This window comes from Melopsittacus undulatus, chromosome 1 (assembly GCF_012275295.1).
Source record: "Melopsittacus undulatus isolate bMelUnd1 chromosome 1, bMelUnd1.mat.Z, whole genome shotgun sequence".
NCBI classification, from domain to species: domain Eukaryota; kingdom Metazoa; phylum Chordata; class Aves; order Psittaciformes; family Psittaculidae; genus Melopsittacus; species Melopsittacus undulatus.
Genome location: NC_047527.1, coordinates 152,786,460 through 152,811,378, shown reverse-complemented (window position 1 = coordinate 152,811,378; position 24,919 = coordinate 152,786,460). Strand labels below are relative to the sequence as shown.

Below are 24,919 nucleotides of genomic sequence, written 5' to 3'. Positions count from 1 at the left end.
GGGGCAGAGTTAGCTTTAAAAATGTAACCTTGATTGCTCTTGATTGGTGGTGTTTCGTTTCTGGTACCTATGGTTGACTTGTTCAGGAAAGAAAGGTGAAAGAGTGAACTTAAACCAAGTGCACCCAATGTACTGTGATTAAACTTGGGAGGTTTGCAGTCCACTCCCTCTTGGACACTGGGTTTCTCACTTAAATCTTTCTCTGTCTTTCCTCTGTGTCCATCTGTAGACACACACTTAAAGTGCAGCCTTTCCTTTGTCCTTTACTCCTCAATCCTTCGCCAGTTCCTCTTTAGAAAGGAGATCTCAAAACATGTCTGTTTTTATTAGGATACCACTAGATATCCTAATAATTATAGTATCCCAGTATCCTAATACCCTAATAATTCTGTAGTAAAATGAACTAAGATTTTTTTTGGCAGATTAATAGTAACCTTTGCAGACAGATCACCTGTATGAAAGCAATAAGCAACTCTGAAATAACTACAGTCATTCTTTTCTTGCTAGTTTAATACTCAAATAATTAATTAAAGTAGGTCTTTTGATGTAGAGGTCCACAGTGCAATTGCATTTCCTCACACATTGATAAAGATAATGCAGTACATTGTAAACCAGAATCCAAACAAGCTATCAACAGTTCAGGTTTGTTCCTTGTTTTTTCTGCCATAATTTGAAGCCTGGAGTAGCAATTAGGCTGGTGACAAGATAAATTTCACAACTTATTATAATTCTTCATTTTTTAATTGGCCAGATTATTAGAGATTTGTGTTTGAACTTTAAAGGTTTTTAGTTCATATAGTACTGGTAGAAAGCATATTACAGGTACTTCTGAATGGGTTGGAAGGAAGCCTGTTCGTAAACAGAGATAGGATTGCACTGCAACAGCACGTTGAGGTGTGGTTCTGAGGGCAGACTCTGCCCTCTCTCCCTCTCAGAGCATGGGGGTTATACTGAGAGCATTAATGAAATTGGAAAGGAAAAGAGCTTTCTTCCATGGGAGGGTTGAAGCTGAAGATGACAGTCCCCAAGCTCAGGGATCTCTTGTTGCAGTTTGCTAAGGAAGAAGCTAGAAAGCGTTTACTCACCTCTGCTTACTGCAGTGTCTCCTAGGTGCTACATCCTGGCCTGTGGACTGCACATGCCCTTCTGTGGCTGTAGAAAGATGCTGTGTTAAGCTGACAGGGCCAGCAGAGTCTGAACACAGGAAAAGTAACCATCGTTTTGTACTCTGATATTCTGCAGTAGCAACTTTGTGAGTATCAGATAAGGACACTTGGAAATTACCCAGCTCCGGTGCTGTTGTAGGGGAGAAACTGGAGTATGCAAGGGTCAGTGTGAGAGTACAGCGGCTCTCCATGGTGGTGATGGGTTGTACTGGATGGAGCACTGTTCTCATACTGATCAAGCATCAGCTCAGATATTGTCAGAAGAAGTGGACTTTGGAAGAAACCCCATAGATGGAATATGGCCAAATTCTCTGCCTCTGACATCTCTGATAGCACAGCAGGGAAGTGAGGCTGGTCTTCAGCCCTTAAATGCATTAAATTAACTCTAGGTGATCTTGCTGGGAAAAGGGTAATGAAGCAGGTCAGAAACAGGATGTGTGTGCTCAAGCACATGCAGTGGGCTTAATGCTCCAGGCAGCATTCCTGCAGGCACATGGCTGGGGAGCAGCCAGGTCATGGAGCCCACTGTGCTGTTCGTTAAACCTATCACAGCCCACAGATGCAGCCAGAATCCCTTGTCCAGGCATAAGAGATAAAGTCTACGAGGAAGGAGAACAATCCCACTGGGAGAAACTTGTGGATGCAGTCTGGTGTAATGCTGGATGCAAAGGGCATGTACCAGGCAGCATCATCTCAGGGGCTGCCTGAGACTATTGCAGCAACAAAATGAGCTCCTGGCAGTGGAGACTGATGAAGATCTTGACATTTCTATTCTGATGGTTCAGGTAGAGGTGGCTGCTGAATGGATCTGCAGTGTGACTGACGTGGTGCGGTGCTTCATCTTTATTTCATGTGATGAGGAGGTGGGAGGGTGGAGATTACTTGAAGTGCCTGGCTAGAGACAGAACGTAATTTATCAGTGTTCATTTGTCTGGAGGGATACACAGCACATATATAATTTAGAAACGCGTTAAAAATATAGGGAGCTGTTGTCTTTTATAATCAGTGAGCACTCAAGTCTGTTGGTTTAAAATCTTGTTTCTGTGGCACATAAATGCTCTGCTATGCATTTTGTATTTATAGCGTGCATACAGTATAAGCGATACGTCTAAAATGAACCAAGTGTATGTAAATAGTACTGATAAAACTAAGCCCTTCATAAACTCAGAGAAATGTGTATTTTCTGTATTTAGGCTGAAATGCCTCAACTGAGCATGGATTTATCTTTGATGGTTCTTCTGAGATGACATTTAATATAGATGTTCTTTTTATATGTTATCTGCAAATGGATATTGCTGTTTGTTTCTACTACAGAAAGCATCCTTCCCCTTGCTTTTCCCCCTTCTCCCTTTGAGTGTTTTTTTCCTGTTCAAGCCTGGTGATGTTATGCTGTAGTTATATTATCAGGGAGGGAAGGAGGATATCAGTGTCCTCCACCTTGCTGTGGAGAAATCTGTGTTTCTGCTTTGTGCAGTGTACTAAGAGCAACAGAAACAAGCAAGGTGTTGCCATGCTTTGTCACAGGCAGAATGATAAATTACATGTCCAGGAAAGTTTCAACATGTGTAAGAATGCAAATCTTATCCACATCCACATCCACATCCACACAAGGATGTGTGGCTAAAAGTGCTGATCCAGCCAGGAGTTAAGCACGTGCTTAAATCTAAGCACAAGCATTGCTTCTATTGGGTATATGTACCCAGCACCATGCTGTGTGGGGTAAGCAAAGCTCTTTACTGTGAAAGGAGGATTGATTTGTTTTAGTGGCTTGAAGTAAGAAATGAGCCTTTTCCAGTCACCTGCAAGAGCAGTCTGTAAATACTGCAGGTGTTGCTCTTCTATGTTACTGTCCTTGGCCCTACAGCTGAACTGATGGAGATGGAAACCCTGATGGTTTGGCATTTGCTACCTTACAGTCCATCTGTCCACTTCCCCTTCTCACTTTTCACACCCTCCCCATGTCTGCTAACCATGAACAGAGCAGCATCTTGTCTGCAGTAGGTGATATGTAGTGTGGTACCTCTGCCTAGAAGGGTTGAAGCATTAGAAGGGCGTTACAAGAGTGCAGAACATTTCTTCTCTTGCAAACAGGGAAATATGTAAAGATTTTCAGTTATTTACAGTTCAGCCCTTTTCCCTCCTGTGCAGAAGTCTCTGGACCAAAGCTCTGTACATTGCCTTGTTCTCTGCCAGCCTGAGAAAGGAACTGCTTGGAAAAGTGGCTACAAATGGCTGGGTTTTTTACTGTCTGCTGATGGCAGTGTGCAGTAGGCAGAATGATCTAGATCTTCATCTCTTTCCTGTTCCTGGTTGTCCTTCAGTGGAAGCACTCTTTTTGGCTCTTGTTTCTTTCCTTAGTTCATTTTCATGCCATGTTCCTTTCTCCTTGAAGAGCGATGGCATGTGTGGTTTTTGAGGAGGCAGTGTATTCTCTGCTCTGGTTGCTGTCCATGTGCTCCTGGTGGTGTGAAGTTGTCTTCCTGATGGGTTTCAGCTTGTATTGTGCCTGGGAGGGGAAGCCATCAGTTTTGTGTATGGATGGAAATGTTCTTATTGGTTTGTGGGGTTTTTTTTTGGTGCTGAATTAGGTGTCATTCTTCCTGTATAGACTCTAGAAGAGAGATGGGTGCTGAGCTTTCCTGATGCACAGATTTTATAGCATCGTTCGTTTTCACTGAATTATCTCCAACTGGGCTCACAGCATCGCAGCTGGCACGGTAATTCTCACATCCATCTCCTGGGTTTTTAAGTTATTTCATACACTGCAATGAGGTCTCAGGCTCATCCTTGGAAATTCCTTGGTGCTTTACTGATAAGCGCAGATCAAAAAGATAATCTCCCAGTCTGGAGCAGTCTAAGAAGGTTGTACCTTCTTCTGCTGTACATGCTTTGTCAAAGTGTGTCTTCTTTTGCCTTCTCTCGTCTTACCTGTTTCTCTTCTTCCTTGGTTTTATTTCAGTCCTTCAGTCTTCTGGTCTTTTTGTTTGCTTTATGTTTGAAAAGAGACACACCTGAGTTTAAGTGTAGTTGGCTGTTTGGACTCAGTTTTCCTTAGGGATGCTTTGTAAGCAAAGGGCTCAATAATTTGCCCCTTCAGCAGTTAAAGCTTTTTCCACCAACAGCTGGAAAATGTCACCAACTTCTCCCATCCTGCCTGCAGCTTTCATTGCCATTTGGCTGCTGTGCACCACAGCGTGCTTTGTTACACCTATGAGAGTCTGTGCTGCACAGTTCTAACATATGAACCCAGGTTTCCCATTTAACATGTATGATGTTAATTTCCTTTCCATCTTTTTACTGATTTACCTGAACAATTCTTACTTTGCACAATTCTTATGCACGTCTTTTTTGCTTTTGAGTGACACTGGGTGTGATAAAATCTTTGTTTTAAACTGTTACTATGTGATTAGCAGGGAAAGATGCCTCTAAAGCCTGATCTGCCTGCTGCTCAAGGAGAAAAGAGGAGATGAATTCTGTGATTTGGTTTTGGTTGGAAGTCTTTGTGTAAGTCTGGAACAGGCTACTTCTCTTCCAGAGAACCATCGCTTTCCTCAGCACTCTGTAGATGCTAGGGCCATGCATACTTGAAGCCAAGGAGTTACTATGAGTTTCCTACTAGTTGTACGTTATCTTCCTCTTGTATGAAGTGGGCTTGCACACAGATCTTTCTTATTCATCGTTATGCTCCCTGACACATACAATCTTTAAGATTCCTTTCTGAAGTCTTGTGACTCTCTGTTCTCAAAGCTTCCTGTCTTCAAAACCAGCCTGTTGGGGGTGTTTCTGCTACATTCTTCTTAAAGCCATGCTGTGAGTTTTTCATTGCTTTTGGAGCTAGAACTACACCCATTATGTTTTATGGACCACTTTTGCATGCCTTTCTCTGAATAACACCTATTCTTGATGGTTTGGTTCCCTTCAGTGGTGCACTAGTGTGAATGTGGTTTGTTTTAAGAGTGGTACCCAGCTGAGAGTTTAGACCATGATTTCTTTAAGCTCAGAAACCCATGTGTAGTTTTAAGCAGTTATGTGAATTTTGGATCTCTGATGACCAATGAAAACACCAAAGCACAGTCTGTGTAAAAATACCTTGGCAATTGCAAATGCCTTGAAGGAATCTGAAACCATCTGGCTCTGTCCCTTCTTTTGTCCCAGGAAAAAGCCCTCCTTAGTTTGCTGCTTCCTCTTCTGAAGAGGAATGCTTTGTATCATCAGTGGTTCCCTGGATGTGCTGGGGTTTTGCCAAGCAGACAGTCAAATGTGATTACAGGATGACCACAGTCCATTGGATGGGGCAGTCACTTATGAGCCTTTGATGCCCTGCATATCAGTTAGTTGTGAGTTGCTTTGTGCTTTAGTTTGTTGTATCCCTCTCCCAGCTGGTCACCTGTAATGTAAATAGAGTGAGATGTTGGTGGTTTGTAAATCAAAACCCTTTGCAATAGCAAGATTAGTTTCCAGTATTTCTTTCCTGGGCAGATAAGCCTTTTACCCATACCTGTGTGGACACAGAGGTCCCTCCAGAAAGGTGTGTGTCAGCAGTTCCATGACCTCTTTTGGTTTTGACTGACTCACCATATCATAAGCTCACTTATAAGTTAGGCTGTTCCTGGTGGTTTGAACTTATTTCAGTTTTTATTTCAGTATTTTCCTGCTGATCTTTCACAATGGGGTGGGAAGAGTGGAGGGAAGGAAGAGGAGGAGGGATGGAAAATGTGCACAAAGATTAATCTGCTTTGTGGTTTCCTCTTTCAGAAGGAGGAGGGACACACCTGGGAGAGTAGGTTATCAGACCTTTAAGCACATAGATAAAATACTGTCCTTTTAAATAGACACTCTGGTGTTGCAGTGAGGCAGTCCCCTGCTCAGCACTAAAACTATATGACCAGATTCATTTTGAGGAGCCATGAGATGGCTTCCTCTGTGTGTGCATTTTTACTACCCTTAGCTAAGTTAGGGCCCTTGGTGCTTATCACTTTTTAATGATTTGTTCTTACCACTGCTCCTTGCTTCTGGCTGTTTGTTCTTTACTACTTAGGTTATTACTCATGTTCATGCAGAGACCTGAGAGTTAATAGAAAATGAAGACTGGAGTTGCTCTCTCCTTCCCTTCTCCTGTAAGGTTATCTGGGACAACTTCACACACATTTATATACAGCTTTGCAGTGTCTTGGCTTCTGATTGTGTTAAGATTGTGTCAAAGGTATAGAACTGAGGCTGGGAAGCTAGCAGCTTATTGAAAATAATGTTGTTAGATTTATAAAGCCACTGATTAATCATCTCCTAAAACAGGTATAAACCTAAGAGTGTATATATTAATTGTAATCTTTTCTATTAATTTTGTAGTCATACATATGTATTATATACCTATATATATTTAGCACAGGGGTTACAAAATCAAGTTATACAAAAATTTCTCTAGTCAATCTTAATTTATGTGCATGTCTGTCACATTGGAGCACAGGGCTCTTAGGTCAATGCTTGTCTTTAAGCATTGTATATATTCAAGCAAATTAGAGAACAGGGGTTTTATTTGAACATATTTCATCACCTTGATCTTAAAGAAATGGTGGTTATTTTGTGTACCTTTAAAGCACTTAGGAAGGGGGCTGTTTTCTAGTCAGTCCTCAGCCTCTGACTTGGGTGCTTTCTCCTTTCACGTACTTGCTGCATTAATACAGGTGCAGATTTGAGGCTTCGTTGTTGCAAGAGGAGCTTTGTGTGGCTGTAGCTTTAATCCCTTTCCTGGGAAGAAGGGTTGACTACCTCAGCAGACTGTGACTGTCAGCCTCCAGGACTCATTATAAGCACATTGTTCAGACATGGAGAGGGTGGAATTGTATGAGCCAAGGCAGGAAGGTTCTGCATGGGATGGTGTATGTCCTCCACCTCTGACCCTTCCAGACTTGGGATGAGTCTCACTGCCTATGGCTGATAAATATCTGTAGTTTAGTCTTTCCTTCAAGGTCACAAGAACCTTCCTCTATGAGGATGAAGAGTATGACAGCACATATGTCTTTACTATGGCTTATCTTGGGAATTCTTTGCAAGTGAGAGTATTCAGGCTTGCTCCAACCCTCCAGTGCTTGGGTAATGCTGCAGGGCTGTCATAATGGCTAGATGGCTTCTGTGGGGAATGGCTGCATCAGCAGTAATGCTAACAGAAATCCAGTGGTGGAAATGTCTGCACATGGATCCAGACCTGTACGCAATGAACAGGGACAGATGTTTTTAAGTGGAGCTGTTTTAAACAGCAATTGGTTTATTGAACTGATGTTGCTTTTCTCTCAGTGACAGTCAGGTTACACTTCAGTTATTTGAAGAGATTCTCATTGCCAAACACTTGACTCAGCATTTGAATGAACAGAGGCAGCAGATCTTGCCAGTGGGAAGAAAGGAAACAGAAATGAGCTGCAAGTGGTAGGGCTGGGTAAGGAATCTCCCATCATCGAAGGGCCACCAGTGAATAGCAACTGTGTTAGTAGGTTTGCAGGTGATCCTATCCCAAAAGGTACTTTCTGCTTTTTGTGTACTTCTGTATGTATGAAATGTCATATCAGCTATTCATGGGGGTATTGCAGCCTCCATGGAGTGGGGATGGCTGAAAAGGGGGACTGTAGGGAGATGGTGCATTGAATTATTTGTGGGATTTATGAGACAAAAATTAACCACCTTATTTTGTTATTGCTAGTCAAATAAATATAATAGAAAGTCATGCAAAAAATTATATATATATAAAAATAAATCAAGTCAGTCTTGAGCCTCTTCCTGTTGCTGCTGTGCCCTTGATAAATATGCCTAAATTCAATAGTCCTTCTGTGAATTCTCAAGCTGCCAAGGGCATGAAGAAGTTCTTCGTAGCTATTGAACAGAATTGTTGTGTATGACACCTGGAGGAGCTGGAATGGTTTTGTACAAGTAACTCAGTGGATTCCTCACACTTTTCCTATAGTGGATCACATTGAAGCCGAGCAAGATGATTCATATTGCTTTCTTCTCTTCTCCCTGTCAGTAGCAGTGGTAGCCCTCAGAGCAACATTTGAAACAGTAAGTGCCTGGCCTGCTGCCATGTGTTACAACTGCTCTGCTGGGCCCTCTGATGATACTGTAATCAGATGATAGGCAACAATAATTGTTCTTTTCCACAGGGAAAATGAGACCAGGGTATTTAAGTACTAATCGAAACACAGTTTTAAGGAAGTGTTTAAATGGGCCAACAGGCATTTTCCAGTCCTAGGGCCTGTGCTGTCAGGTAACATCCTATTTTTTAACTCCGGTGTAAGTTTAGGTTATCTGTGAGACTTTGTGCTCTGTTCTGAATTCTCATGTGAATATTGGCATCCAGAACATGGATGTTGCCCAGAAAGCTGTGGCTGCACCATCCCTGGAAGTCATCAAGGCCAGATTGGACAGGGCTTTGAGCAATCTGGTCTAGTGGAAGTTGTCCCTGCCCATGGCAGGGGATTGGAACTGGACGAGCTTTAAGGTGCCTTCCAACCCAAAGCATTCTGTGATTCCATGACTCTCTGTTTTGTGCTCCCTTAGCATCAAAGGTGGTGGTGGTGTATCCAGAAATACTGTGCTCCTATCAGTTGGTAATACTACACTACTGTCTCGTGAATAGGGTTGAGTGATATGCTGGCTGCATCCCTTTAAATGCTAGGCTATGCTGTACAGGTGTGGCTGAGGAAGGTGTTGAAAGTAAACCAATCTATTTGCAATTTTGGTACTCAAAATAGCAGTAACCTTTTTATTTCCTCTGATTTGATTTGGACTCTCCTTTCCTTTGGCTCTGAACTGCATTCCTGTCATGCTGCTGTGCTAGGTACCTCAGGGCATTTGTCAGAGGCTGGCTAATTGAAACACACACTCCGACTTGGATCAAAACTGCTGTTTTGATCAAGATTGTAGATGCTGCTGCTGCTTCCTTATGGAGTTCTTTCCATGGAGCCCTAGGTCTTTCATTTTTGTTTCTCAGGGTTTTTAGGAAAGCACAAAATCTCTGAGGGTACCAGAAAGTAGAAGCTTAAGGCAAAGGCAGCTGTGGGGAACAGTCCTGCTGTAATTCTGCTTGTGAACTGACATGTTCTCATCAGTTCTTGAGCAACTGCAGCCCACATGCAAATAGATGCATAATCCAGTGAAGGCAATGGAATGCTTGGACATCTTAAGCCTCGTTCTTTGGATATTCCCACACTTGTTAGCCATTCACCCATACAGATCTGTCAAAATGCCTGACATTTCTGTTGTTTTGCCTAAAATGTAAATGTTGTATTTCTGGTATTTCTCTTCTTTTACATACCTTGGTACCTCTATGATGTTCACATTTGAGGATGTTTTTCCTTAGAGCAGCTGTATTTTGCTGTGGTACTTGCATTTTAATTTCCTAAGATGTCTATGAGACTTGCTGGTTATGACTACCACGTTTGTCTCCTCAGACAGCAAAAGGAGCTCTTCCTTTTCTTCCACCCTTCTCAGGACAAGACCATGTGGACAGGGCCTCCAACTTCAGGCTAAGTTGTGGCTGCAGGGGGTCCACAGGAGGGGTATGCATGGCCCTCTGCACAGCAAGTATGGATGGGGATAAGAGATGAGAGGAAGGTGTGCTGGGAGCAGAGCATGTCAGGTTTAGGCTGCTCGACCAGTAGCTCTTTCAGAGCCACAGAGACAGAACTGATAACTTAATCCTCCCTATCCTTTATAACATTTAAACTGTCAGCTTTGATCTTGGAGGCTCTGGCTCCTGTCTTCAGTCTTGGAGTCCTTGGAGATGACTACAACCTTGGGGTACACAAGAGGGTTTGATTGTTGGGGGGTTTTTCATAGGAAGCTGCTACTGTATTTGTGGCTGCTGGTGTGGTGTGTCCTACCCTGATCCCCTTGACACTTCCCATGTTTTCCTCTGTAAAATAGGAGATGTGTTTCTTCAGGTGTTGCTGTAGTGATAAAGGCCTAATATTAAAGTGTCATCAGAGAGAGAGCAGATGCTCTTACTGACAAAAACAGTCAACAAGGCTGTGGGAAGCACCGTGGTGAGGCCATGAGCAATACACAGGGGTCTTACAGGCAATGTTTTACCTTTGGTTTCCCATGTCAGTCTAGGTGAACATCATTTACTTACCAGGCTGCTCTTATGAGCTTGAATTATCTCTGCTTCCTTCACAGACACATTGGCACTAATTACATCTGCAGGTATGCAGCTGGCATAGCTGTAGGAGAGGGAGTTGTTTTCTCTGTGTCTCCCTGCTGACCTGTCATTAATGGAAACCTGAAAGAGCACAAGTGACACTTGGCTTGAGTCAGAACAGCTACTGAAGCCATCTCCTGTCTTGGGAGCTAGGAGGTGAGTCTCTCATGTCATCATCTGAACACACATTGCACACAGCTGCAGGAAAAGGCTGGTATATCCCTGCAGTGCTGCTAGGGTGTTTCCTGATGGGGATGGAGGGACTGTTAGAGTGATTAGTTCAGTGTATGACAAATACAGATAGTGAGTGTGCTTTTCCATCACAAGTATTTTACATGTATAAAATGTGCACATTTCTGTGGAGGAGAATAAGTATCTATGAATTTTTCAGGTTGATGTAAAGACATGTAACCTAATTGTGTGTGTGTAAAATGTGTCTGATCATGCTTTGTAAACCTAGTATTTATGTATAACTCGTGTCCTATGTCTATTAAGCCTGGCAGTACTCAAGCTTGAAACATTTGAGCAAAGTGGGGTTTGCCCATTGAGATACTCTTCAGAAAACACCTCTTCCCTGTCAAAGTGTATTCTTGCATAGGAACTTTCACTTTGACTGAAGTGCTGGTCCTTTTGGCATCAGTTTTAATGTTTGCTTCTCCAGAAGCAAAACACCATCCTCTATGTGTGGAGGCCCAGTCTTGGTGTCCAGAAACCCGGTGCTTCCTTTGTCTCCTTGTCTTTCAATACAGGGACACTCTTTTGTCAGTTCAGGCATGAAATGTTTTTGTGCTCAAACTGAGATGCACTTTCGGTTCAAAAGCACTGCGGGAAGAACAATTTCTTATAGAACATACTTCTGGGACTATAAATAATAAATGCTGTGACTCAGAGTGATGCAGGCACCCCTGCAACATATATATGCAAGGCAAAGATTCAGTAAATAATGATTTATCTGCTCTTTGTCAGCCTAAACCAAGAGGGATGTATTCAGCCTTCTTTGCTATCATAATGACTTTTGTTTGTGCTATTTTAGGAGTTCTAAAGATGTTAAATGTATTTCTTTTGTGGTGCTGTTTTTGGAGGCTGCAGCTTTATGAGGAGAATTAAATATTTATCAAAGTCTTAGTTCTGAGCCGAAACAACCTATTCAAACCTCACCAACTTGCAGTGAGCTGGTGGTGCTGTTTGAAAGCAGGTTGGGACCACCACACTTAGTACCTTATGGTGCAGAAGTAACAGGTAGTTCTTATTTCAGGGTTGCTGCATTTATTGGTTTATGGGGTTTTGTTCTCTTTAATGATGTAGTTTCGTTCAGTTACTTTGTGGTGTAGCAGATTGACAATAGAAGCCTCTTCAGGACTTTGATTAAACTGTCTAACACCATGTGATGTGGTAAACTGTACCTGTCAAATCTATGCATATACCTCATTCCAGGGGTAGAGAAGAAGCTTATTCATAAATAGAAGACCAGTCTATAAGTGTTGTACTTTCTTCTCCTTTAAAATCAAAGCTGGACTAAGGTAAGCAGCCTGGCATGGTATCTCTGGGTTGTCAGGGGTCCCTCTGGTAAAGTCCATAAGCAGAGGTCCGTGGGGCCAGTGGAAAGGCTCCTGTGAGCATCAGTGGAAGCTAGGTCATGCAGTGGAGCTTTCCAAAACATGGAAAACACAGTCAGGATGTGTTTTCCCAAGTGAAGTCAGCTACAAATCTAACTCTGCTGCTCAACTTCCAAAATTCAGAGGTAAACCAGCTGACTTGTTCCATACAAGACAGCATCTTTGCATTCAGTGGGGCCAGAGGGCAATGAGATGAGCTAAAAAGGGAAGAGTGACTCTGGATATCCTTTGTCCCACAAGGGCAGGCTGAGGACACTGGGTGGGTCTGCCAAAAATGAGATCTTTTCTATTTGCTCTTCTTTTGTGTTTCCCCCAGGCATCTGTGACTGACCAGTATCCCTTTGAGATTGTCTCAGGACAGGCATAGGCTTGTGATGTAGTTCAAAGTCCACCTTGGTTTGGTGGGAAGAGGTGGCACAGGCCTGGAAAGGAGGGCACTGAGGTAGATGGCACCTTGTCCTGTCAATCCTGATGGTTTTCAATGTTTCCAGGTGGGCCAGAACCATTTTGCTTGTTCTGTGCCAAGAAGGCAGAGGTATTAAAGCATCACTCCAGAGCAGGAGATGAGAAAATGTCTGGTTTACTTCCGTGATGCCCTAGTTTAGGAGATACAACAGTTGTGTTTATTCATCATGTTGGCAGGCTCATTTTTGAAGGTCTGGCTTTGTCAAGAATCTTTTGTCGATTCTGCAGAATGTTATTAGGGTTTATTCTTTGTTTCTTTTAGCTTATTTTTCTTCTGTATTTGGCTTTTATCTGGCAGTCAGAAACCCAGGGTTATATACTCTGTGGTATTATTATGTTTATAAGCATGTGTGATGCTGAACAACACCCACATTCCTCAGCTCTGTTGGTGGCTGTATTCAGGCTAACAGTCTTCTGTCCTGCACAGGACAAGTCACTCTGCACCTCCCAGACCTGCCAGACCTTTGCCTCAGGACTACCCTGTTTTCATCAGTATTTTGTATTGTGCTCTATGGCTCCTGTGATTCAAAATATATCACCTCTCATTGCCCTGCAAAGGCTTCAGCCTCTCACTGCAGATTGATTTGGCAGGGCTGCTTTGCCTTCTTGCATGGAAAGAAAAGGTTTCTTGGGATGGGGTCTCGCAATAAGAAGGGGTTATTCCTTGACAGAGTGATGGCAGACATGGTCAGCAGTACCAGATAACAGTCCCGTGGTCTAAGTCCATTTGTACTCTCCTTCAGATGTCTTCCAGCGTGATTCAGGGAGGGTAAGAAGCTGGAGACACCAGCTTGTGTGTGATGTGTATTTAGAGCAAGAGTTTAGGTAACACGCTGCCAGGCTCTCCTGGATGAGAGTTTTTAATACCCATATCTTAGCTAATTGCTTATTTTTAAATGCAGAACCACTTGAACTTCATTTTGGTAGTGAGGATAATTCCATGAGTAAAAACCTAGGGATTCTCTTTGCTTTTTCCTTATGTAAAATGGTTGCTCTTCATCTGGGAGTATCAGTATGACAGTTACACTAGATGATTGTTGTAGGTCCCTTATAAAACTGAAATAGACTAAATGTATAGACTAGACACATGTATAGACAGGTGTACATGTGGGTGTTAGAGAACATTTCCTCTTTGTCATCGTTCTTATTTCACCTGTTAGGTCCCACTTAAAGGGAAAAAGCCTCCTAGGTAATCAACAAGATACATCCTGCCAATATACAAAACAGATTTGCAGCAAGTCTTGTATGTTTGCTTGTGATCTGCCTGCAGGTATGTCCATGCAGGGCTGGGATCTCACTCCTCATAACTGTGTTCAGTGGTGAGACTTAAGCTATGAGCTTTTTGGTGAGTGCTGTGGTCAGAACTGGGCATCTCTTCTGATCCTGTGTAGATCCAGTTGCGGGATTAGGACTGGAAATGTTCCCAGTCAGCACTGCTTGGTTTGCCATCCTCAAGAAGCTGCCCAGTCCTCGCAGTTCAAGCACTGCTGAGACTGGTGTGAGACACTTTTTGCCTTTGTGACCTTCAGCTTGTATGCAGTTAAGGGACACTCTTGTAAGCTTCTGGCTCACTGCTGTGTCTTTGTATTTAGGGATTACTTGTTTGCCCTGAGAAAAGGTAACTTCATTTTGAACATACCATTCCCTGGATCTCTGAAGGAGGGCACTCACAGCCTTATTCAATACTGAGCCATTTGCTGACCATCACAGCTGGGAAATCGCTTCCCTGGCGCTAAGGGAATTGCTAGAAAGCATGCTGGTTGCCTTTCACATCCTCTAGCAAGGGGCATTTTATTTCCTTTCTCTCCTATTGTTTTGTTCTTTTGTATGAAGCATTTGGGGTGACATTCATGACACATTCTAGAATGCGTCCCCCCCCCCAGACCAGTTTGCTGCCTGTCTCCCAAGGCACACTCAGCTTGGTGAAGCCGCACGCTGCTGTTTGTTGGAGTGTGGCCGCCCGTTGGGGATATGCAGGAATACTGCAGCAAATCATCCTGCATGCAAGGCTGACCTCCGGGAGGCTAACAAATTGAGGTGAGCCAGCTGGAGCGACAGGACACTGCTGACAGACAGAGCATGCTCAGACCTGGGGGAGAAAGGTAGTTGAGTCTGCAGATGGTGCACGGGTTACAGTGCTGAGAGCTGTTAGGTACGTCTCTTTCTTTTTCTCTATAGTGGTGGGGAAAGAAGAGGACTGGAGAGTGTTTGTTCCCCTGCAGAGCATAGCTTTAAGGTGTCTTCTTTCTTCTTTCGCCTGTGGAAGAGTGGCACCGGGTAGCATTTGCTGTTATTTAGCAACACCAGGTATGCATGCATGTGCTGGAACACTAATGTACCTGCGATAGTACTTCCAAGACTGAAAAGGTTGCAGGTGCTCTGAATTAACTGTGTTTCTCTGCTGGGTGTTATTGTAACTGTGCTCTGTTTGCTGTGCTGATCACATCGGGCTCTGAATTCAGTTCTGTTAGTGCTCCTGGCTGCAGCGTACTTCAGGGGAGGGGGTTGTTGCCTGGTTTTTGATGCTATCTCCATGCTCTTTCCCCCCCTCCCCAACTTCACTTGGAGTCTCTCCTCTGGCTGTGTATGTGTGGGAAGGAGGTCAGTAGTTCAGTTGTAATCCCATGTCTTTGTAGTCCATCTTTGTTTGACTGGTGTCTTGCTTTATCATTTTTAAACAAAAGTCTCGTGGGGAAAACATCTTTAATCTGGACTAAATTCTGTGGGTTTTCATATGTGCTGCTTTGGGGTTACTTTATTTTCTTTACCCTCCCTAAAAACATGCTAATGTAGAGCTTGTGGTAATCAAGGAGGGATTTTTGCTGCTCTTATTGGCTGCTCTGTGCTCCGAACAATTTCAGCTCCTGCTTAGAATGTGCAGCACACAGGAGTGGTCTCAGGCACCATGCTGGTGGGAAGCGGGGAAAGCTCAGGCTGTAAACGCTGCTAAGCACCAGTCCCAGTATCCAAATAACACAGGTACTCTTCCTGTCTGATTAGGAAAAGAAAGGATAGATAAAATACAGACAATAACAAAAGGCAGCTAAAGCCCAAAGGCATAATTGGAGCTGCTGAAGTTCATCTTGTTTGGTACTTCACATCATGTTCTGTTACATTTACTTCTGCAGTGTTAGTAAATTCTCCCTTCAGCCACCCCAGCTCCATCTTTGCTTTAGGTAGACCACTGAAGTAAGAGAAACCTGCTGCTCTCTAACATGTCTTTGTTTCTGACAAAGGTAGCTTGCTTACAGGCTGAAAGCAAGAGGCCAGCCAAAAGGAGGGGCTTTTTACTCCCTAATCCGTGCTGTTAATGCCAATATAACCTGATAGGTTTCAATGGGATACTTGGGTGAACAAAGATTGGCTGGAATGAACCCTGTTAAGCTTCCCCTTCTGTCTAGCCATGGATGAGTACCTTGGGTTTTCATCTTTAGGCTTGGGACTGTCAGAAGGTGAAGACTTGAGGGCTAAGAGAAATACTTCTTTCTTACTTTTTAAGCTCATTTTTCAGTACAGACTTGTTTATTAGAAATACATCTGATTTGGGGCAATTTTATGGGGATGAGGGTTAGTTTTTGTTTGGGGAAAGGATTTCAAACTCTGTGCAATTCTGGATGGAGAAGAGATCTTGGAAATGGGGGCCTTAAAAGCCCAAGAAGTATTCTTTTTAGTTTCATACTTTTAGCTCAGTTTTATGGCTTGCTTATATGCATTGACTGCTTAGTGTTGGGATATTTTTACTTGTTTTTTGAAGATCAAGACAGCAGCATCAACAAATACTAATGTTCTGCTAGGCAGCTTGAAAGCCAAGTTGGATCTCTTCCTGTTCCAGGGCTCACAGACTCTAAAATTAAATGGAAGAAAACTCAGATTTCCTATCTATAAGCACAGCTGGTAGGTGTCCTGTGACCACCAGTATTCTCCTGTTCAAAGGGAAGGTAAGTCTGCAGTAGGGACCATTGCACAGAGCCTCAGGCTCTTTGATTGTAGTCTTGTATAGAAAGTTTTGCTTCCTATTCATCACTTACACTAAAGCATAGAAACTGAAGGTAAACCTCATTTTGATCTCAACTGTCTATGGATACCTAAGGATTTTGTGACACAGATGCTTTTAAGTATATTGCTATATTTTGATTTTCTTTTTTTTCTGAATAAAGTTTTATTTTTAACATTCTCCTCAAGGCTGCAGATTTAAGGTATTCTTATTTTTCATACCGCTTCTTTGGATCAGCCTTTGTTACTGATATTTGTGTCTTTAAGCATTGGGTTTGCTTCCTTCAAGAATCTGCTCTTTTCCTGTTTAAAAAGTCAGCACTTCTACACTTGGTTGCTTTTTACAAAGCAAATGTTCATTCAGTGTACCATCCTTTCTTTAATGTGGCATGTACTGTGAAAATGTATGTATCTCATTAAATCAGTGAAGAAGATGATAACAGCCTTTTGGGCTGTAGGGATTGACTTGCTTGTATAGTTCTGTGGGAATCTGTGACAGAGATAAGAATAAAAGCCAGTTCTTGGCTGCTGAATCCTAACTCCCCCTCCTTCCAATTGGCAAAGTTGCCTTCTAGCAACTTCTGCTTTGAGCATGAATGAAGTAGGTATTTAAAACTGCATGTATTACATATACCGCATCCTTTGCTAAGCCTCTTGCATCAGGGATGGGAGGAAGAACAGGAGACATTTTGTAGGGGTGGTGTGAAATGCCATGTTTACATGCTTTATCTTCCTGTACTTGTCCTGGAAAGCCAGTCTAGTGAGGGATGGATCTGGGGGCAGGGAGTGCTAATGGGCAAAATTGGTTGAGGAGGGAGCATCTGCTTTGGAAAGTGCTTGGGCAGTTGGTAACAAAAGCTTAGTGAGGCCTAAGTAGACAAAACCAGCACTTCTCATTTTGTTAATACCTGCAGAACTTGGTGGTCACTATAAGACGTGCTGTTCACCTCCATGACCCTTGTTCTCCCTAGTCAGCTCTTGTTCTCTTCCTTTGGGGGATTTAGTAATGTCCATGGGTTTTATTGTGTGGGCTTTGTAGCTTTTCTCCCAATTTCTTACCTAAATAGATAGTAAATTTTAAAATGGAGAAGAGATTTAAAGCATTGTCCATTATATTAATAACTTCAAAGTAGTGACTCATCCTACTCCAGCTTCACAATTAAAACAAAAGAACAACAGAACTAGTCTCTTACATTAATCCAAACAGCCCTTTATGCCAACTGCCTATTAGGAGAAATTATTCTCTCCCATCCCACCCACTCTGATGTCCTCGACATGTTAACAAGAACAGTGTCTCCATCGATGCTTCCTGTTGTTTTCCCACTTCCTGAGGATGTTAGAACATCAGATGACCAGCAGCTGACAGGCAGAAGGTGCTACAGTGTCCAAATGTCCATGAGAGTACCATAGATGCTGCAGGATGCTCAAGGTCTCTGCCAGAGGTACCTGCTGAGCACACGAGATGCATGCTCCTGAAGCCTTTATCTGCTCTCCAGTGGTCAGTGCTAGTTAGAGAAGCAGCAGCTGGGCTGGGAGGATGAAGCTGTGACCTTTTTACTAAGTGAGTGGAGGAGGAGGAAGAGAAGGGGTAAGCTCTTCATGCCTGTGATCGCTTTTGGAAAAAGAGCAAAGAGGAGCTGACCAAAAATAGAGTCCCTCCTACAGGCTTTTAGCCTCTGGAGCAGCATCCACTGTGGCTGAGCTGCAAGGCTCAGGATGTGCTCTCATTTCCACTGTAAAGTCTTGAGCTGCCCTTACACTGCTGTGTATGTTGGGCTCCCCATCTTTGGCCATGCAGTGCTGCACCTCAGCTGCCCTGTCAGCATCCCTGCCAGGGAAACTTGCTGCCTCTGTCTCCCTTTCTCACTCCTCCTCCTCCTCCCTTGCATCCTGCTCCTGTCAGGATTCCACAAGGGCACATCCCATTCCCTCCCATAGGGCATCATTGCTCTCCGCTAGCTTGACAGCAAGAAGCTCTGTGATGCTTTTACAGGCATGTCTCTTCTGGCTGGGCTCTGGTCTATCAGCTGTTGCATCTTCTGTTGCTGAAGGATGGGGCTTTAGCATTTCAAAGCTGAGGGTAAAATGAAAATGTCAGTCCATGCAATTTCCCTGCTAACTGGGATGTATTGCTCATGTGGAGCAAAGCTGTGGTTATCCCAGTATCACTGGGAAGTGAGAGGGTGGATGGGCATGGTAGGGGCTGGAAGGGGATAATCTGTGGGCAACTAGGGGTGTGAAGAGCCTAGATGCTGACCTCTTTGTGGAACGAAACAGCACAGAGGAGTCTGCTCATAAGGAAAGCAGCAGTGTGTCTGGCCTGCCACTTCTGCAAGTGCCTTTCAGTTCTGAAGATGTTCTCTGGTGGCACCATGGGAGGAGAGTGGCAGCTCCAGACCCGTTTTGTGAGGCAGATTTACAAATGATAGTTTCTTTTATTGTGAAGTAGATCTCTTCAGGTGGAAGTCTAAATGCTCTCACCTATTTCAGAGTTACCTGCTGCCTCTTGGGAAAGTCACCCATTCTAGGACCTCTGTTGGTGACAACACTTACTGAGGGATCTCAGCCTGGGGGATTGAGGAACCAGGGGACATGGAGAGTGACTGTTTGCCTTTACCCCCTTAGTGCAGCCTCTCCTGGGTATATAAAAGCAAAGAGTGGGATGGTTTGTTGCTATTTGTGTTCTGTCACTCCCTGAAGCACCAAACTTCAGTTCTGCAAGGTCTGTGTTCACTGAAAGCACCAGATTAAAAAAAAGGTGGATGATAAAATGTGGGAAAACTGGCAAAGAGTTAAGACAGTTCCCCAAGTACCTGTGGAATTCTCCTTTCAGTTCTGCCTATGACACCCCTTCCTGTCCACATCCCCTTGTTCACTTCCATCAAAAGCAGCTTTCAGCCAAGCATCATGAACCAGGAATTAGTGAGGGAAGAGACAGAGGAGAGCCTTGCAGGTGATTCTTATTAAAAGCTGAATTGTTCATTTGTAGCCATTTAGTGGCTACTGCTGTAGCAGAGTCTGAAATGACAATTGCTAACCTGGGAACATCAGCTGCATCCATCAGGCTGCATCTCTGAAGTGCCTTGCATGCCCTTCCCTTGGGGCTGGAGGGGAGAGAACAAATCAGGGGTGAAATATTAGAGCAGGCTGTTTCCAAGGAGGCCTGTTCAGCTCAAGGGGTTTGTAATGGTCGGCAGAACTCTCCACCACTGAGATGCCTGTGAAATGCAGGTGGTATCAAGTGGTGTTTTTGTGGGCTTCTGATGCCTTTGAAACACCTACACGTACACACACCTCCTGCTGCACTGCAATAATAGAGGCCATGTGGTTTTCCCCCTCTGCAGTTCTTGAAACTTGCATTGCCTCAGCTGTTGAACTCATCTGACCTGCAGTAGTTAACTTCCACAGTGCCTGCAGACTGGGCTTCATTTGAAGTGTGTGCTTGGGGCGAGGACTCAACTGTTGAAGGTTTCCCTCTTATACTGACTAGCAGGCTTTGCATGTGGATCCCTGGGCTCAGTCCTTTCCTTGGGGATGCTGCGGAAGTCATTGAAAGCTGTGCTCACAAGGTGAGAGGTCTGTAGTGGAGAGGTTATGTGGTGTTATTAAACATCTCTCAAAGATAGTAAAGAAGTAAAATGAAGCTTTGGAAGTCTGGTACCAACAAAATAACTGAAGATCTGGCCCCATCAAAAATGTCTTTTCCTGAAAACCAGTTTATTTGCATTACCAGAGTCTAACCAAGTGATGTACTACTGTCCCCAGTAGGTTTGCATTCAAGGCTGTCCATAGAACAGCCATGGTTGAGAGTTTCAAAGCCATCAGGAGCAGCAGTCATCCCTTGTTACAGGGAAAGAAAGATTGAGAGGTGATGTGACAGCATCATTTGTCTGTGCGAGATATCTCTGTGGCACCTGAGACAAGAACAGGTTTAAATTGCTGTGGTGGGAACAAAGGAAGGGGTTTGTTACAGCCCTTCATGCCTTTATTGCTAGAAATTGGCAGAGGAGATGAGTAAGTGTTAAGAATGAGATAGATAAAAATCTTTTGGGAGTGTTTTAGTGAGAGCTGATCCTGCCCTGGTCATTAGATGACCACTCTGGGTCCCTTCCCATTTCCTTTTCCATGGCTGAAGTGAGAACAACACCTCTTTAATTTGCTGCTTGCTTTTAGGGAGCTTCTAAATGAGGCAGCTTTTTAGACCACTTGCCAGAGGAGGTGGACTTCATTTCTGGTTTATTTGAGTAGCTGGAGCTGCTCTGAAATGGAAATGAATTTGTTGCTCACATCTCCAGAGAACACCTTAAAATCTGTGTGGCTTACGGCTAGCACTCACTTCTTTGGTATTATTCAGTCTCCCACGTACCTTCAGCTCTTCCTAAAGCAGGGGTCCTGCAGGCTGTTGGGATCTCACAAGCCGCAGGGATCCCTTCTAACTTCAATGAATTCCATGAATGATTCTCCATTCAATTTCAGGCTGTATGAACCAGTTTGCAGGATCAAGCTTTTAGGCTGCAATCTCTGTTTTGAAAAGGACTCCCTTGGTGATATAGGAAATGCTCACACTGGTCCTACACATGCTTTGCTGTCTTCCTCCACTCTGCCACAGAGTAACAAGCATCTCTGGGTTAAAATGCTAAGGCATTATTGCTTGGGATGTCAGAGCATGTGATTGAGACCCTGCTTTTTTCTCCTCCCTGCATACTAGCCTCAAAGGGACTTGCATCTAGAAACAGTCTAACCAGGTATATACCAATCATAAATTTCCCTTCCAAAAGCTCCCCATGGCTGCAATTACTCACAGCCTGACGAGCTGTGGACCTCGATGCATAATGAAAATGGAAGCCCGTAAGTACTGTAGGTTAATCAATATCTGAATTGAAGTTCACAGTTGAAAATATAATCAATACTCTGATGTAATCCAGTAGTGTTTCTGCACAGGAAACAAGTCATGGCAGGATCTTTCCTATAATGGTAAAAGAAACAAAGTGGCCTTGGAGCAGCATGGAGAAGGTTCTCAGGTTGGGATGGGCATACACCAACAGTGGAAACACTTCAAATCTATTGCCTTCCCATTTGTGTAAGGGCTGGCTCTGCTGGTGCAAGTCACTTCATTCTCAGTGAATGAAGGTTTGATTGCTTTAATGAAACATCAGTTCCTTGCATAAAGAGCAGAGTTCTCCTCTCTCCCATACCAATATATCTTTTGGAAGACAATGGTAGTTCTTAGCCTTTGATCATAGGTGATTACAGCCGAAGAAATGACTTGACTGACTTAGGAGTCTCCCATAGGGCAGTTCATAGACCTGTGTCTATGGACTGTGTGTGTGTGTCCCCAGTAAAATTGAGTGTTACCTTGACTAGTTAACATTTTGTATTGAAATGGGAGTGTAGCAAAATCTGTCCTTGCCAATGCTCCTTGTACTATTATTGTCTGTGCAGTAAATGCAAGAGGCAGAGTTGGGTCCTCACAGCTATGCAAAAGGCCTATGGCAGATCAAGGAACAAAGTCTCCCAATCCCTGTGCAAGTGGCCCAGTAATTGCAGGGCACTCTTTCCTCTCACTTTTGGAGTGGTCTGCAAAAGGCAGTGAGCCAGAGTCCCAGGGAACACACCAGGTGGGGTTCTGGCACTCTTTTCCCCTTTTCCTTGTTCCCTGCTGAAACTCTCTTGAATAGTCCATAATATATAATTCATGATGGAGCTGTAAACCCAATCAACCCAGTGTTTAAATGGTTCCTTTCTTGTTCTATTTTCCACAGGTCTTCACCCTCACCATGTCAAGGAGCGTTAACAATGTGTTCCCTCTCCGTTGCATTCCCCGCCTGTCATCCTGCTAGGATCTAACAACAGAATGAACATAGCAGCTGTGTTTAATGCCCTGCTCGTGTCTGTCCTCGCTGCCGTGCTGTGGAAGTACTTCAAACTGCGAGAGCATGCCTTCATGGTCGAGGAGGAGCTGGTCCTCACACGTCAGTCTCAGGAGCTCTCTCAGGTGCAGATTGACTACCATGCAGCTCTGCAGGCACTGGTGGAGGACGGTACCAGGATGGTGTGCACTGGCAGGATGCACACTGACCGCATCTGCCGCTTTGAGTCCCTCTGCTACTCTACTGAGGCTGAGGAGTTTATCTACTTTCACAGCAACTCCTCGGTCATGCTGCCCAACCTGGGCTCCCGCAGGTTCCAGCCGGCTCTGCTCGACCTCTCCTCAGTGGAAGACCACAACACCCAATACTTCAACTTTGTGGAGCTGCCAGCTGCTGCACTGAATTTCATGCCAAAGCCGGTTTTCGTGCCTGATGTGGCGCTGATCGCTAACAGGTTCAACCCAGACAACCTGATGCATGTCTTTCATGACGACCTCCTCCCCATTTATTACACCATGCAGCAGTTCTCTGATTTAGATCTGGAGGCACGGCTCTTCTTCATGGAAGGGTGGAGTGAAGGTGTTCACTTTGACCTTTACAAGTTACTGAGTAACAAGCAGCCGCTCGTTAGGGAGCAGCTTAAAACCCTGGGTAGGCTTCTCTGCTTTACCAAAGCATATGTGGGACTGTCCAAAATCACCACCTGGTACCAGTATGGGTTTGTCCAGCCACAAGGCCCGAAGGCTAACATCCTGGTTTCTGGTAATGAGATCAGGCAGTTCACCAAATTCATGATGCAGAAGCTGAACGTCAGCATGGAGGAAAGCTCCAGTGAGGAGTACATCGTGGTGTTCAGCCGAACAATCAACAGACTTATCCTAAATGAGGCAGAACTAATCCTGGCTCTCGCTCAGGAGTTTCAGATGAAAACCATTACTGTCTCTCTGGAGGAGCATTCGTTTTCTGACATCGTCCGGTTGATCAGCAATGCATCCATGCTGGTCAGTATGCATGGAGCCCAGTTAGTCATGTCTCTCTTCCTGCCAAGAGGTGCCACAGTGGTGGAGCTGTTTCCTTATGCTATCAACCCTGAGCACTATACCCCTTACAAAACCCTGGCAACCCTTCCTGGCATGGACCTTCAGTACATTGCCTGGCAGAACACTGACAGGGAAGACACTGTTACCTACCCAGACAGACCTTGGGACCAGGGTGGGATTGCTCATCTGGACAAAGCAGAGCAAGAGCGCATCATTAAGAACACAGAGGTGCCGCGGCACCTCTGCTGCCGCAACCCTGAGTGGCTGTTCCGTGCCTACCAGGACACGAAGGTGAACATCCCTTCTCTCATCCACGTCATCAGGCAGACTGTGAAGTCTAAGCCTGGACCCAAGAAGCAGAAATGGTCTGGTAGCCTCTACCCTGGCAAAGTGAGGGATGCCAAGTGCCAAGCCTCTGTCCAGGGCACAAGCGAAGCTAAACTTGCTGTATCCTGGCAGATCCCTTGGAACCTGAAGTATCTCAAGGTCAGAGAAGTGAAATATGAAGTGTGGATACAAGAGCAAGGGGAAAACACTTACATGCCTTATATATTGTCCCATCAGAATCATACCTTCTCAGAAAACATTAAACCCTTCACGATATACCTGGTGTGGATACGCTGCATCTTCAACAAAAACCTTCTGGGACCTTTTGCAGATGTGCTCTTGTGCAGTACATAACATGCTGCACTCCCTGTACAGCTCTAACCCGCTCTCCACCCCATCTGTGGTTTAAAACTTCCTGTCTTGTAGTTTGTAGAGGGCTGAAAAGGACCAGACTGTACCAGTGCCTAAGTGTCCATTTTATTGCACTTAATGTGTATTCTTTAAATGGTATTTATTTCCAGTGAGTGTTAAAAAGAAGAAACCTCTGTGTTCTTCAGAGTAACTTCCAGAGGTTAAATTACATGCTGCATACATGTAATTGAAAACAAAGGAAGTGAATTGTGTGTTCCTTGGTCGTGTGATTTAAATGCGTTCCTATTGTGTGGTGAGTATTTAAGCACAGTTGATTCCATGGCTAGGTGGGCAGTTCTCATCAGCTTTTCCATTGTAAGTTATTTTTCTTTCAATAACTCTGTAACTTTGAGTTCAGGATTTGGTACCAGAGCCTTCATTAAACTGCTGTAAACCCCCTCAATATATTTTGCTTTTTATTATCTGTCAGAAACGTTATTGTGATAGATTTATCTGTTGCTGTGATAAACTGTGTATATGGGTGGCTTTTCATGTTTCTGCTTAGGACCTTATCCCACACAGTTCTCCTTTAGGTGGAGACCCTAAATGATGCTGTCTTTGAAGAACAGCTCTGTGTCACAATCACAGCTCTTGGGGAAGAGGGGGAAAAAGGGTCAGGAGTGTGACATGTTTCCCTGATGGATGTTCACATCCTCTGTAGTTTATAACCAGCCTTAAAGCCACAGGAGAAGTGCTTTTTTCTGCTTTCCCTCCTCAGTTCCCACCATCCTCCCAAGGTCTGGGTGGATGCTTGAACAGTACGATAAATGGCTTGCTTTGTGAGTGATGGGCTGATAGATGAGCATCCAAAGGCAGGTTTATAAGATGAGTTCTAGAGAGGGGG

General features: G+C 44.1%; 1 protein-coding gene across 3 annotated transcripts in view; it reads left to right on the top strand.

The window, feature by feature from the left end:
• POMGNT2 (protein O-linked mannose N-acetylglucosaminyltransferase 2 (beta 1,4-)) overlaps nucleotides 1-24,480 on the top strand; it is a 31,307-nt gene extending 6,827 nt beyond the window's left edge. Inside the window, exons 3-4 of one of the 3 annotated variants that reach the window (XM_031044360.2) lie at nucleotides 10,332-10,509; nucleotides 22,190-24,480. In XM_031044360.2, coding sequence (XP_030900220.2) covers nucleotides 22,282-24,018 — 1,737 coding nt within the window. In that variant the 5' untranslated portion in view covers nucleotides 10,332-10,509; nucleotides 22,190-22,281 and the 3' untranslated portion in view covers nucleotides 24,019-24,480. Of the gene's footprint in view, nucleotides 1-10,331; nucleotides 10,510-14,525; nucleotides 14,742-22,189 lie in introns of those variants that run through there. The other 2 variants (XM_005143744.2, XM_031044361.2) reach the window with 2 other exon arrangements.
• Nucleotides 24,481-24,919: the final 439 nt, after the last annotated feature.